Here is a 12,545-nt window from a genome sequence, read left to right as displayed (position 1 = left end):
TGGTGAGGCCTCAGGAAGCTTTTAGTCATGATGGAAAAGAAGGGGAGCCAGCATGTCTCACATGGCACCAGAAGGAGAAAGAGGGAGAGGAGAGACACCCAAGACTCCTTAAAACAATCAGCTCTTTCCTAAACTAATAGAGCTTCAGTCTCCAACCTTTTCGGCACCAGATACCAGTTTTGTGGAAGAAAATTTTTCTGGCTGGGCGAGGTGGCTCACGCCTGTAATCCCAGCACTTTGGGAGGCCGAGGTGGATGGATCACCTGAGGTCGGGAGTTCGAGACCAGCCTGACCAACATGGAGAAACTCCATTTCTAGTAAAAATACAAAAATTAGCCGGGCGTGGGGGCACATGCCTGTAGTCCCAGCTGCTTGGGAGGCTGAGGCAGGAGAATCGCTTGAACCGGGGAGATGGAGGTTGTGGTGAGCCGAGATTGCACCTTTGCACTCCAGCCTGGGCAACAGGAATGAAACTCTGTTTCCCAAAAAAAAAAAAGAAAATTTTTCCATGGACTAGGCGGGGGGGTGGGGGGATGGTTTCAGGATGATTCGAGCACATTGCATTTATTGTGCACTTTATTTCTATTATTATTAGACTGTATTATGTAATGAAATAATTCTACAACTCACCATCATGTAGAGTCCGTGGGAGCCCTGAGCTTGTTTTCCTGCAGCTAGACAGTCCCATCTGGGGTGATGGGAGACAGTGAAAGATCATCAGGCATTAGATTCTCACAAGGAGCGTGCAACCTACATCCCTCACATGCACAGTTCACAACAGGGTTCCCACTCCTATGAGAATCTAATGCCACCACTGATCTGATAGGAGGTGGAGCTCAGGTGGTAATGGGAGTGATAGGGAGCAGCTATAAATACAGGTGAAGCTTTGCCCCCTTGCCTGCTCCTCACCTCCTGCTGTGCAGCCTGGTTCCTAATAGGCCACAGAGTGGTACCCCAACCTGAGGTATCAGCAACCTCTGTAATAGAGTGAGAACTCACTCATGACCATGGGGAGGGCACCAAGCCATTCTTGAGGGATCCACCCCCATGACCCAAACACCTCCCACCAGACCCCACCTCCAACACTGAGGATCACATTTCAACATGAGATTGGGAGGGGACTAATATCCAGATGACAACCTTGAAAGGTGGGTCGTGTTCCCATTTCACAGATTAGAAGCTAAGGCTGGGAGAAGCACATGGACTTGCCCAAGGCCACAGAACTGGGAAGTGAGAGGTGCCAGGATTCAAAAGCAGGACTGTTGGGCTCCTCTCTCTCTCCCCATCATCACTGTCCCAAGTGGCTCAGCTGAGAAGATTGATTCCAAGAGATAAGAGGGGAAAGGACACTCAGAGGTGGTGGTCACATGAGACCAGTCACCAGGTGTCATCCTTGTGTCCCCAGCTTCTCCCAACAAGATGCCCTGGGGCACAGAGGGACCCTCCCCAAGCCTCTGAGTTGGTTCAATCCAGCAGCCCATCCTCAACAGACAGGTGCTGGAGTTCATCAACTTGCCTCCAACCCACTGACTCCAGGATGACCCCCAGCCCTGCATATGTGCTGCTGCAGGTCTCCATGAAACCCATTTGTGCCCATTTCCCAGCCTTCCATGTGCCAAAGACCCCCAGGAAAGGGGGCTTGGATCCTGGCCTGAAACCCCCTGCCAGCCCCCCCACAAGCAGCTGGGGAATGGCCCACCCTCGCCCTTAGGCCATCTCCTCCCACCCACCTGGCCCAGGGTCCCATGCCAGTCTCTGTCTCCCTCCCTGGGGCCTATAAATCAGGGGCTAAGCAGTGTTGGAGGGCCTGTGCTGTGTTTGTCTCTGTGCTGGTGACAGTGACAAGCTAGTCTCTGCAAGAGAAGGTGATGTGGGAGCAATTGCTCTCTGCTTCTGCTGGGGGGGTGGGGCACCACCCTTTCTTCCTGGGTGCCAGGCTCTGCACTGCCCAACTCACATGCCCAGACAAGGGACCTCCAGGTGAATGCCCGAGTCTGAGGGCCACACAGGGACTGAGGTGGACACTGAGGAGCCAGGGCCCTGAACTTGGTGGAGCTAGGTTGGTGGCAGCAGTGCAGGGTGGCCTGAGCCACGAGGGGATGGGGGGTTAGAAGAAAAGCCCCCCACCCCTAACCAGGCCAGGACCCAGCCCTCCCCATGGTGAGCGACACAGCAGGCTGAACCCACACAGACTCCGACCCTAGCTGGGGGTCAGGGGACACCTGCTTAAGAAGTAGGTGGTGACCGGGCACAGTGGAACATGCCTGTAATCCCAGCACTTTGGGAGGCCGAGGTGGGTGGATCATCTGAGGTCAGGAGTTTGAGACCATCCTGGCCACTGTGGTGAAACCCCATCTCTACTAAAAATACAAAAATTAGCTGGGCATGGTGGCGGATGCCTGTAGTCCCAGCTACCCGGGAAGCTAAGGAGGAGAATTGCTTGAACCTGGGAGGCAGAGGTTGCAGTGAGCCGAGATTGTGCCACTGCACTCTAGCCTGGGCGACAGAGCAAGACTCCATCTCAAAAAAAAAAAAAAAGTTGAAGAAGAAGAAGAAGTAGGTGATGCTTCTTACCCAACCAGACCCCCTGACTCATTCAATTGGTCCCCAAGTCCCATCCCTCTGACTCAACCGATTGGTCCCCAAGCCATCTCCCTCCTAGAGGGCTTTTTGTCCATTTCTCGCCCTTCATCCTCAAGACCTCTCTCCCTGCTCTGGAGTCACTGTCTCCTCCTGAACCCCTATGGTAGCGCAACACCAGCTTTCTGCCTCCAGTTCTCTCTTCTCCAGCCATGAATTCACCAGAGCCATTTTTTCAAAAGGAAAATCCAGTCTTCAAACTCTCCATGCCTCTATCACCAGTCACTCATTTAGCACACATTTTTGGATGCCACAGTGTGGCAGGCATGGGGCCAGGTGCTGGGACTGCCTCTGGGAACCAGACAAAGCCCCTGCCCTCAGGGAACTCCAGGCCAGCATTGGATACAGACCAGCCAACAGATAATTACTGGAGCCTGAACCACTGCCAGGAGTTGGGATGTATGGGTTGCTATGGACATGCAAACGCTAGCATTGAACCTGCGATGGGGGGAGGCATCCATCTTACTGTAAACATCCAAGGAGTCAAATCTTTGCCATGATTATTTCCACAGGGTAGACCTGGAAGTTAATGTACGAGTCAAAGCACGTGTTCATTTTTTTTAAAGGCTTTTGAAGATAATTGTCAAATTGCTGTCCTGCAAATATTTGTTAAAGGAGCAGAGGGAAGCAGGGAGTAGAGAGATGGGATCTCTGAAAGGAAAAAACAAAACATACCATTTTCATGGATGGCTGAGTGGGGAGGGCTGGACCCATGCTGCCACCATGTCTTCTTTTTTAATTTTTTTTAAATTATTTTTTAAAACTTCGCTGGGTCCAAAAATTTTTTTAAATAATTTTTTAAAAATTTAATATACATAGTAGTTATACATATTTATAGGGTACATGAGATGCTTTGATACAGGCATGCAATGTGAAATAAGCACATCATGGAGAATATAGTATCCATCCCCTCAAGCATTTATCCTTTGAGTTACAAATAATCCAATTACATTAAGTTATTCAAAAATATACAATTATTCACTGTAGTCACCCTGTTGGGCTATCAAACAGTAGGTTTTCTTGTTGGTTTTTTGTTTGTTTGTTTGTTTTGTTTTGTTGTTTTTTGAGACGGAGTCTCACTCTGTCACCCAGGCTGGAGTGCAGGGGCGCAATCTCAGCTCACCACAATCTCCACCTCCCGGGTTCAAGCGATTCTGCTGCCTCGGCCTCGTGGGTAGCTGGGATTACAGGTGTGCACCACCACACTCAGCTAATTTTTTTATATTTTTGGTACAGACAGGGTTTCACTATGTTGGCCAGGCTGGTCTCGAACTCCTGACCTCAGGTGATCTGCCCACCTCGGCCTCCCAAAGTGCTGGGATTACAGACGTGAGCCACTGCAGCTGGCCAGTAGGTCCTATTCATTCTATTTTTTTGTATCCATTAATCATCCCTACCTCCCCCTCACCATGTTCTCTGTCCTAGACAACGACCTGCAGCCCAGGGAGAGCAGAGAGAAAGGTTTGGGACAAATAAGCCTTAGTCGTTACCATTTATTGGGCACCTACTCTAAGCCAGGCACTGCAAAGTGCTATAATGACATCACCTCCATGAATCCTCTGACAATCTTGAAAGGCAGATTGTGTTCCCATTTCACAGATGTAGAAGCTAAGGCTAGAAAAGTTGTATAGTGGCCGGGTGCGTTGTCTCACGCCTGTAATCCCAGCACTTTGGGAGGCTGAGCTGGGTGGATCATCTGAGGTCAGGAGTTCATGACCAGCCTGGCCAACATGGTGAAACCCCATCTCTACTAAAAATACAAAAATTAGCCAGGCATGGTGGCAGGTTCCTGTAATCCCAGCTATTTGGGTGGCTGAGGCAGGAGAATCACTTGAACCCGGGAGGTGGAGGTTGCAGTGAGCTGAGATCGCACCACTGCACTCCAGCCCAGGCGACAGAGCGAAACTCCGTCTCAAAAAATAAAAATTAAAAAAAAAAGAGAAAAGAAAAGTTGTATAGGTGTACACAAGTGTATAGAAATGTTGAGTTGAACCAACTTGGAGGCCTAGGGAGTGTCCCTCCATGCCCAGGGCATCTTGCTGGGAGAAGCTGGGGACCCCGGGATGACATCTGGCTACTGGACAAAGAGGCCTCAAGTTGACCACCAACTCTGAGCATCCCCTGCTCTCATATTTTTCTAGGTCAACTCTCTTAGCTGAGCCACGGGGGCCAGTGCTGAAAAGGAGAGCCCCAAGAGTGCAGCAGTCCTGTTTTGAATCCTGGCACCTCCCATTTCCCAGCTCTATGAGGTTGGGCAAGTCAATTCACTTTGCCTTAGCTTCTACATCTGTGAAATGGGAATGTGACCAGCCTTTCGAGGTTGCCAGAGGATCCCTTCAGTAACAGCTGCTGGACACCTGCTGTATGCCAGGCACGGAGCCAGGGCTGCATGATCAAAGACCTCCAGGGGCAGTGTGGACACAGGCTGGAGGGAGAGACTCCAGAGGAACTGGGAGGCCAGGTAGTGGCTGTCACAGAGGAGCAGTGAGAGAGAATGACCACTGACCCCAGGAGTGGGAGCAGGGATAAGGAGTAGATAACCAGACTTTGGTCCCTAAACTGAGACTGGGCTTAGGGTGGGAGAGGGAGGGGAGTAGAGACGTCAGGGGCTTCCATTTGAGGCCCAGATATCAGCCACCCCCTACCCCAAGCCAGCAGCAGAAAGAAGCAATGAAACTACCCCTTGCCCCCCGATAACCCTCCCACATGCCACTTGGCAGCCTTACCCTTGCAGAAATGGGGGTGCTTTGACGACCTCCCATGGCTATATGAGGATGGGATGTCATGGAGGCCAGGAAGGCAGAAAAGGCTGTGTATGTCTCAAAGCCAGAATTCTCACTCTTCCCCTAAAATTCTCGAAAGAGCGACTGCAGTCTGGATGTGGGAGGGAGGCCTGCCCTGGTGGGTGGAGGAGGGTACGGAGGAGGGGCTCAGCCTCACCTGAGGGGCGAGGGGGTCGTCTCTCCCCACCTCTGGGAACAAGTTTTTCTTTTGTCTGTTTGTTGGTTATTTGGTTGGTTGATTGGGCTGGTATATAATGTTTTGTTGCTGTTGTTTGTTTTTTGAGATGGAGTCTCTGGGTCACCTAGGCTGGTGTGCAGTGGCGTGATCTTGGCCTACTGCAACCTCTGCCTCCCAGTTTCAGGTGATTCTCCTACCTCAGCCTCCTGAGTAGCGGGGATTGCAGGTGCCCACCACCACACCCGGCTAATTTTTGTATTTTTAGTAGAGACAGGGTTTCGCCATGTTGGCCAGGCTGGTTTCGCACTCCTGAGCTCAGGTGATCTGCCTGCCTCGGACACCCAAAGTGCTGGGATTACAGGCGAGAGCCACTGCGCCTGGCCAGGCTTGTGTACAGTGAACTTGAGCTTCCTCAGTGCTGAAGGCCTGGCTTGATCTGTGACCTTGGATAGGTTATTGCAAGCCGGAGTGTGCACTTGTGACCCAGGGGTTGGGGGGAGCTGGGCTGAGTGCGCGGCAGAAAAGAGGGAACCAAATCTGGGAGACCAGCCCCTTCACCCTCTCTGTGCCCCTGCAGGTATTCGGAGGAGGAGATTCGGCAGAAAGTGGGGACATTCCGGCAGATGCTGATGGAGAAGGAGGGAGTGCTCACCAGGGAGGACCGGCCTGGGGGCCACATGTGAGTGCTTACCTGTGTGGGGATGAGGGAGAGGGGGTGCAGGCTCAGGCAGCAGCTGGGTACTAAAGGGGCCTGTCCAGGTGCTCCCTCAGGTGGCTTGGTCTGGTTGGGGCTCAGGTGAGGGGGTGGAGAGGAAGAAGAGAAGGAGAAGGAGAGGAGAGCATGGTCTCTGCCCACTGGAAATGCTGGCCTGGCCCACAGACATCTGGACATCACAGAGGGCCTCCTCCTACCCACCCTGGGTCCTACCTATGGCTCAGCAGTGGGAGGCATGGGGAAGGCAGCCCAGATCTCAGCTCAGGGGATTCTGAGCTGCAAATCGGAAGACCTCAGATATGCCCTGAACCCAACATTGTCTCTGGCTGACAAAGTGACCCCAGGCAAGCCCTGATGATTCCCTCCTATAGAAATGAAATTTGGGCAGGGTACAGTGGCTCAAGCCTGTAATCCCAGCACTTCGGGAGGCCAAGTCAGGCAGATCGCTTGAGGTCAGGAGTTCGAGACCAGCCTTGGCCAACACGTCGAAACCCTGTCTCTACTAAAAATAGAAAAATTATCCGGGCATGGTGGCGCATGCCTGTAATCCCAGCTACTTGGGAGGCCGAGGCAGGAGAATCGCTTGAACCCGGAAGGCAGAGGTTGCAGTGAGCCGAGATCCTGCCACTGTACTCCAGCCTGGTCAACAGAGCGAGATTCCATCTCAAAAAATAAAATAGAATGAAATAAAATAAAATTCAGAGTAAGCACACACTCTGGGATGTAAGAGCCCACACACCAAATCCCACTGCTACCATGACCAATGGCTTGGTGGCTAAAGAGGGTGTAAGACTGGGCATGGTGGCTCACACCTGTAATCCTAGTACTTTGGGAGGCCAAGGTGGGAGGATTGCTTGAGCTCAGGAGTTCGAGACCACCCTGAGCAACATGGTGAAACTCAATCTCTACAAAATACACAAAAATTAGCCAGGCATGGTGGCCTGGGCCTGTAATCCCAGCTACTCAGGGAGCTGAGACACGAGAATCACTTGAACCTGGGAGGCGGAGGTTGCAGTGAGCCGCGCCACTGCACTCCAGCCTGGGTGACAGAGCAAGACTCTGTCTCAAAAAAAAAAAAGGGTGTATGGCTTTGCTGAGGTCACGCCTCTGCCACCTGTCACAGGATAGGAGGCACACCGGTTTGCCGTGGGCCTCTGGGTGGGCCTTGGATCAAACGGGCAAGTTATAGCAAGGCAAATATTGTCTCAGATCAGAGGCGAACTGTGAACCACTCAAAACCATACAAACACTGGAGGAGGCTGCATTATGAGGGTGGGAACAGCCTGTGCCTGGGATTGTCCAGCCATTGCTGGCCGAGCTCCATGCCTGGCAGGCACCATGTGCTTAGGGAGCGTTGCTGAATCCACTCAGATGGGCCTTCCCCTTGTTCACCCTCAGTTTCCCCGCCCAGCACCAACATCTCATGCTTCTCTGGCTAGAAGTAAAATTAGCTGGGCTATGTGGTACATGCCTGTAATCTCAGCTACTTGGGAAGCTGAGGCGGGAGGATCACTTGAACCCAGGAGGCAGAGGTTTCAGTGAGCCGAGATCGCACCACTGCACTCCAGCCTGGGCGACAGAGTGAGATTCTGTTTCAAAAAATAATAATAAAATAATAATAGTAATAAATCTTAGCCTACATGCAGGAATGGGTAAAGGTCTCTTAAACAAAAATGGAGTTAATTATATTCATTCATTTGCTGTTCCGCTATCCCAGCAGCACCTTCTGAGTGATTCTCCTGTTGCAGTCATCTTTATTTATTTATTTATTTATTTTTATTTATTTATTTTTTGACACAGGGTTTTGCTCTGTTGCCCAGGCTGGAGTGCAGTGGCGTGCTCTCGGGTCACTGCAACCTCCGCCTCCCAGGTTCAAGCTATTCTCCTGCTTCAGCCTCCTGAGTAGCTGGGACTACAGATGCATGCCACCATGGCCCAGCTAATTTTTGTTTTTTTGTTTTGTTTTGTTTTGTTTGAGACAGAGTTTCGCTCTTATCACTCAGGCTGGAGTGCAGTGGTGTGATCTCAGCTCACTGCAACCTCTGCCCCCCGGGTTCAAGCAATTCTCCTGCCTCAGCCTCCCGAGTAGCTGGGATTGCAGGCGCCCACCACGACGCCCCGCTAATTTTTTTGTATTTTTAGTAGAGATGGGGTTTCGCCACATTGGCCAGGCTGGTCTCGAACTCGTGACCTCAGGTGATCCACCCGCCTCGGCCTCCCAAAGTGCTGGGATTACAGGCATGAGCCACCACACCCAGTCTTAGTCATCGTAAAGGCTGGCAGCACTGTAGGAACAGACAGACCTCAATAGGAAACGGGGAAACCCTTCTTGCAGACTTTCTGTATTGCTGGGTAGTGAGGGGTAAAGTATTTCCCACCTTACCCCACTTAATCCTCATCTCTCTGGCCAGAGTAGGAGCAAAACAGGAACAGAGACAGGCTCCAGCCTGGGTGACGAAGGAAGACTCCATCAAATAAATAAATAAATAAGACTAATACATGTAAAGTGCTCATCGTACCTGACACCTGGGTCAGTAATTATCATAATATGCACCGTGTCATATTGTTGCCCCACAGTCTGAGAAGTGAAGGAAAAAGCTCGAGACCGGATTCATCTCTGTTTCTATCATCACTACCCCCACCCAGGGCCCCTGGCAGGCCTGGCAGCCTGGCTGAGTGATGAGCGGAGAGGGTGGACCCTTTGCCTGGACTCCCCGCCCTCCTCCCACATCTGGGCCCTTTCATCTGTCAGTGGGCCATTGTGTTCCTGGCTAATGGGAAACAGGACCAGTTAATTGGCGAAAGTGCTGGCATGAGGAAGAGCGTGCCGCCGGCAGTCTCTACCCGGGGCAGAGCCCTGCCCATGGCGGTCAGCCCGACGCCTGTCCTCTGTGGGGCTGTGTTCCACTTCCACATGCTCTTTGCCCTTTTGTAGCAGACTCTGTCTGGGTCCACTTTGATCAGCTCTGTGCGGCTCAGTTTGTTTTCACAAGGGGATAAAACTTCCCCTGCCTACTCCACAGACATGATCAGGAGCAAACTAGTTAGCAAACATGAATTTAAGGCTGGGTACGGTGGATCACACCTGTAACCCCAGCAGCACTTTTGTTTTTTTTTTTTTTTTTGAGACGGAGTCTCGCTCTGTCACTCAGGCTGGAGTGCAGTGGCACAATCTCGGCTCACTGCAAGCTCCGCCTCCCGGGTTCATGCCATTCTCCTGCCTCAGCCTCCCCAACAGCTGGGACTACAGGCGCACGCTGCCACGCCCGGCTAATTTTTTGTATTTTCAGTAGAGACGGGGTTTCACGGTGTTAGCCAGGATGGTCCCGATCTCCTGACTTTGTGATCCGCCTGCCTTGGCCTCCCAAAGTGTTGGGATTACAGGCGTGAGCCACCGCGCCCGGCCCCCAGCAGCACTTTGGAAGGCTGAGGTGGGAGGATCACTTGAGCCCAGGAGTTCCAGACCAGCCTGGGCAACAGAGCAAGACCCCCATCTCTATTTAAAAAAAAAAATGCTGGGAGCTGTGGTTCATACCTGTAATCCCAGCATTTCGGGAGGCTGAGGAGGTTGGATCACTTGAGGTCAGGAGTTCAAGACCAGCCTGGCCAACACGGTGAGACCCCCATCTCTACTAAAAATACAAAAAATTAGCTGAGCATGGTGGCACACGCCTGTAATCCCAGCTACTCTGGAGCTGGGAGCTGAGGTGGGAAAATTTCTTGAACCCAGGAGGTGGAGTTTGCACTGAGCCAAGATCACGCAACCACACTACAGCCTTGGCAACAGAATAAGGCTCTGTCTCAAAAATTAAATAAAAACAAAAATAAATTGAAAAAGAAAACATGAAAATTTAAGCGCATAAAACATTAAACAAATCTAGGACTCAGAGAGCACACACCCACAACAGTATCTATCGAGTCGGAAGAGGATGAGTGAGCTGGAAGACCTCATGCTGGCTTACATCTCCAGCAGGGAAGGTCAGCCAGCGCATTCAAGGGCTGTGTCATTTGCACATGAATTCTCAAAGCCAGTTGCTAGATGAACTTATATAGGTGTTTGCTTGTTTGTTTTTGAGACAGAGTCTCACTCTGTCATCCAGGCTGGAGTGCAGCTGTATGATCTCTGCTCACTGTAACCTACGCTTCCCAGGTTCAAGTGATTCTCCTGCGTCAGCCTCCCAAGTAGCTGGGATTATAGGCATGTGCCACCATGCCCAGCAAATTTTTGTATTTTTAGTAGAGATGGGGTTTTGCCATGTTGGCCAGGCTGGTCTCGAACTCCTGACCTCAAGTGATCTGCCCACCTTGGCCCAAAGTGCTGAGATTACAGGCGTGAGCCACCGGGCCTGGCCTCACGTAATTTGATTTGTAGAAATGGGATCTTACTATGTTGCCCAGGCTGCTCTCAAACTCCCAGCCTCAAGTGATCCTCTCACCTTAGCCTCAATGTATATGCTTTACTAAAAGGTCTTGACATCATAGGGAATGTTGCTTTTCTTCTCTGCACCTCAGTTTTCTCATCTGCAAAATGGAAAGGGGTGCAATTTCTGTAAATCATTAAGGGGCTATGAATGGGATTGTGAACTATGAAGCACTCTTTAAATATTAAAGAACAGGCCAGGCGCGGTGGCTCACGCCTGTAATCCCAGCACTTTGGGAGGCCAATGTGAGTGGATCACTTGAGGTCAGGAGTTCGAGACCAGCCTGGCCAACATGGTGAAACCCCGACTCTACTAAAAATACAATAGTTAGCCGGGCATGGTGGGGGGCACCTGTAATCCCAGCTACTCAGGAGGCTGAGGCACAAGAATGGCTTGAACCCATGAGGTGGAAGTTGTTGCAGTGAGCCAAGATCATGCCACTGCATTCTAGCCTGGGTGACAGAGCAAGACTCCATCTCAAATAAATACATAAATAACATTAAAGAACACTGTTCTTGGCCAGGCACAGTGGCTCACGCCCGTAATCCCAGCACTTTGGGAGGCCGAGGTGGGTGGATCACCTGAGTTTGGGAGTTTGAGACCAGCCTGACCAACATGGAGAAACCTCATTTCTACTAAAAATACAAAATTAGGCTGGGCACGGTGGCTCAAGCCTGTAATCCTAGCACTTTGGGAGGCCGAGGCAGGTGGATCATGAGGTCAGGAGTTCGAGACCATCCTGGCTAACACGGTGAAACCCCATCTCTACTAAAAATACAAAAAATTAGCCGGGCGTGGTGGCGGGCACCTGTAGTCTCAGCTACTCGGGAAGCTGAGGCAGGAGAATGGCGTGAACCCGGGAGGTGGAGCTTGCAGTGAACCGAGATCGCGCCACTGCACTCCAGCCTGGGTGACAGAGCGAGACTCCGTCTCAAAAAAATCAAAAAAATAAAATAAAAATAAAAATAAAAATACAAAATTAACTGGGCGTGGTGGCACAGGCCTGTCATCCCAGCTTCTCGGGAGGCTGAGGCAGGAGACGGAGGTTGCAGTGAGCCGAGATCCCGCCAGCCTGGGCAACAAGAGCGAAACTCTGTTTCAAAAAAAAAACAAGGACATTGTTCTTAGTGATAGTGTCATCTAGGAGAAGCAGGATAGGAGAGTCTAGGATTCTAACCCTGGGAGTTCCCACACAGCACAAAGCCAGTAAAGGAAGCCTCAGCCCAGGTCCATGCTTATCCCTGGGACTCTCAGGACAGGTTGTATCAGGAGGTTCCAAGACCTTGTGTCTGCTCCTCTACCCTGTGCTCATCTTTATTTATTTATTTATTTATTTTTGAGATGGAGTCTCACTGTCACCCAGGCTGGAGTGCAGTGACACAATCACAGCTCATTGCTGCCTTGAACTCCTGGGCTCAAGTAGTCATCCCACCAGGACTACAGGCATGCACCACCACATCCAGCTAATCTACATGTTTTTTGTTTTTTGGGTTTTTTTTTTTGTACAGACGGGGGTCTTGCTTTCTTGCCCAGGCTGGTTTTAAACTCCTGATCTCAAGTGATACTCCCACTTAAGCCTCCCAGGTTGCTGGGATGATAGGCATGGGCCACTGTGCCTGGCTAAACTGGGCTGTTTTGAGATGGAGTTTCGCTCTTATTGCCCAGGCTGGAGTGCAATGGCACGATCTTGGCTCACTGCAACCTCCGCCTCCCAGAATCAAGTGATTCTCCTGCCTCAGCCTCCCGAGTAGCTGGGATTACAAGCATGTCCTACCATGCCTGGCTAATTTTGTATTTTTAGTAGAGAT

The 12,545-nt window shown here is 51.1% G+C and overlaps 1 protein-coding gene across 4 annotated transcripts in view; it reads left to right on the top strand.

The window, feature by feature from the left end:
• SRRM3 (serine/arginine repetitive matrix 3) overlaps positions 1-12,545 on the top strand; it is an 85,390-nt gene that overhangs the window by 39,929 nt on the left and 32,916 nt on the right. For all 4 annotated transcript variants that reach the window (XR_008681424.2, XM_055392825.2, XM_055392823.2 and 1 more), the window contains exon 3: positions 6,179-6,280. Coding sequence is in view for 3 of the 4 variants with exons in the window: in XM_055392825.2 (XP_055248800.1) it covers positions 6,179-6,280 (102 nt within the window). In the remaining variant the exon portion in view is untranslated. The remainder of the gene's footprint in view (positions 1-6,178; positions 6,281-12,545) is intronic.

Source organism: Gorilla gorilla, chromosome 6 (assembly GCF_029281585.2).
Source record: "Gorilla gorilla gorilla isolate KB3781 chromosome 6, NHGRI_mGorGor1-v2.1_pri, whole genome shotgun sequence".
NCBI lineage: Eukaryota > Metazoa > Chordata > Mammalia > Primates > Hominidae > Gorilla > Gorilla gorilla.
Note: the sequence above shows the minus strand (reverse complement) of the source record. Positions and strands in the feature narration are given on the sequence as shown.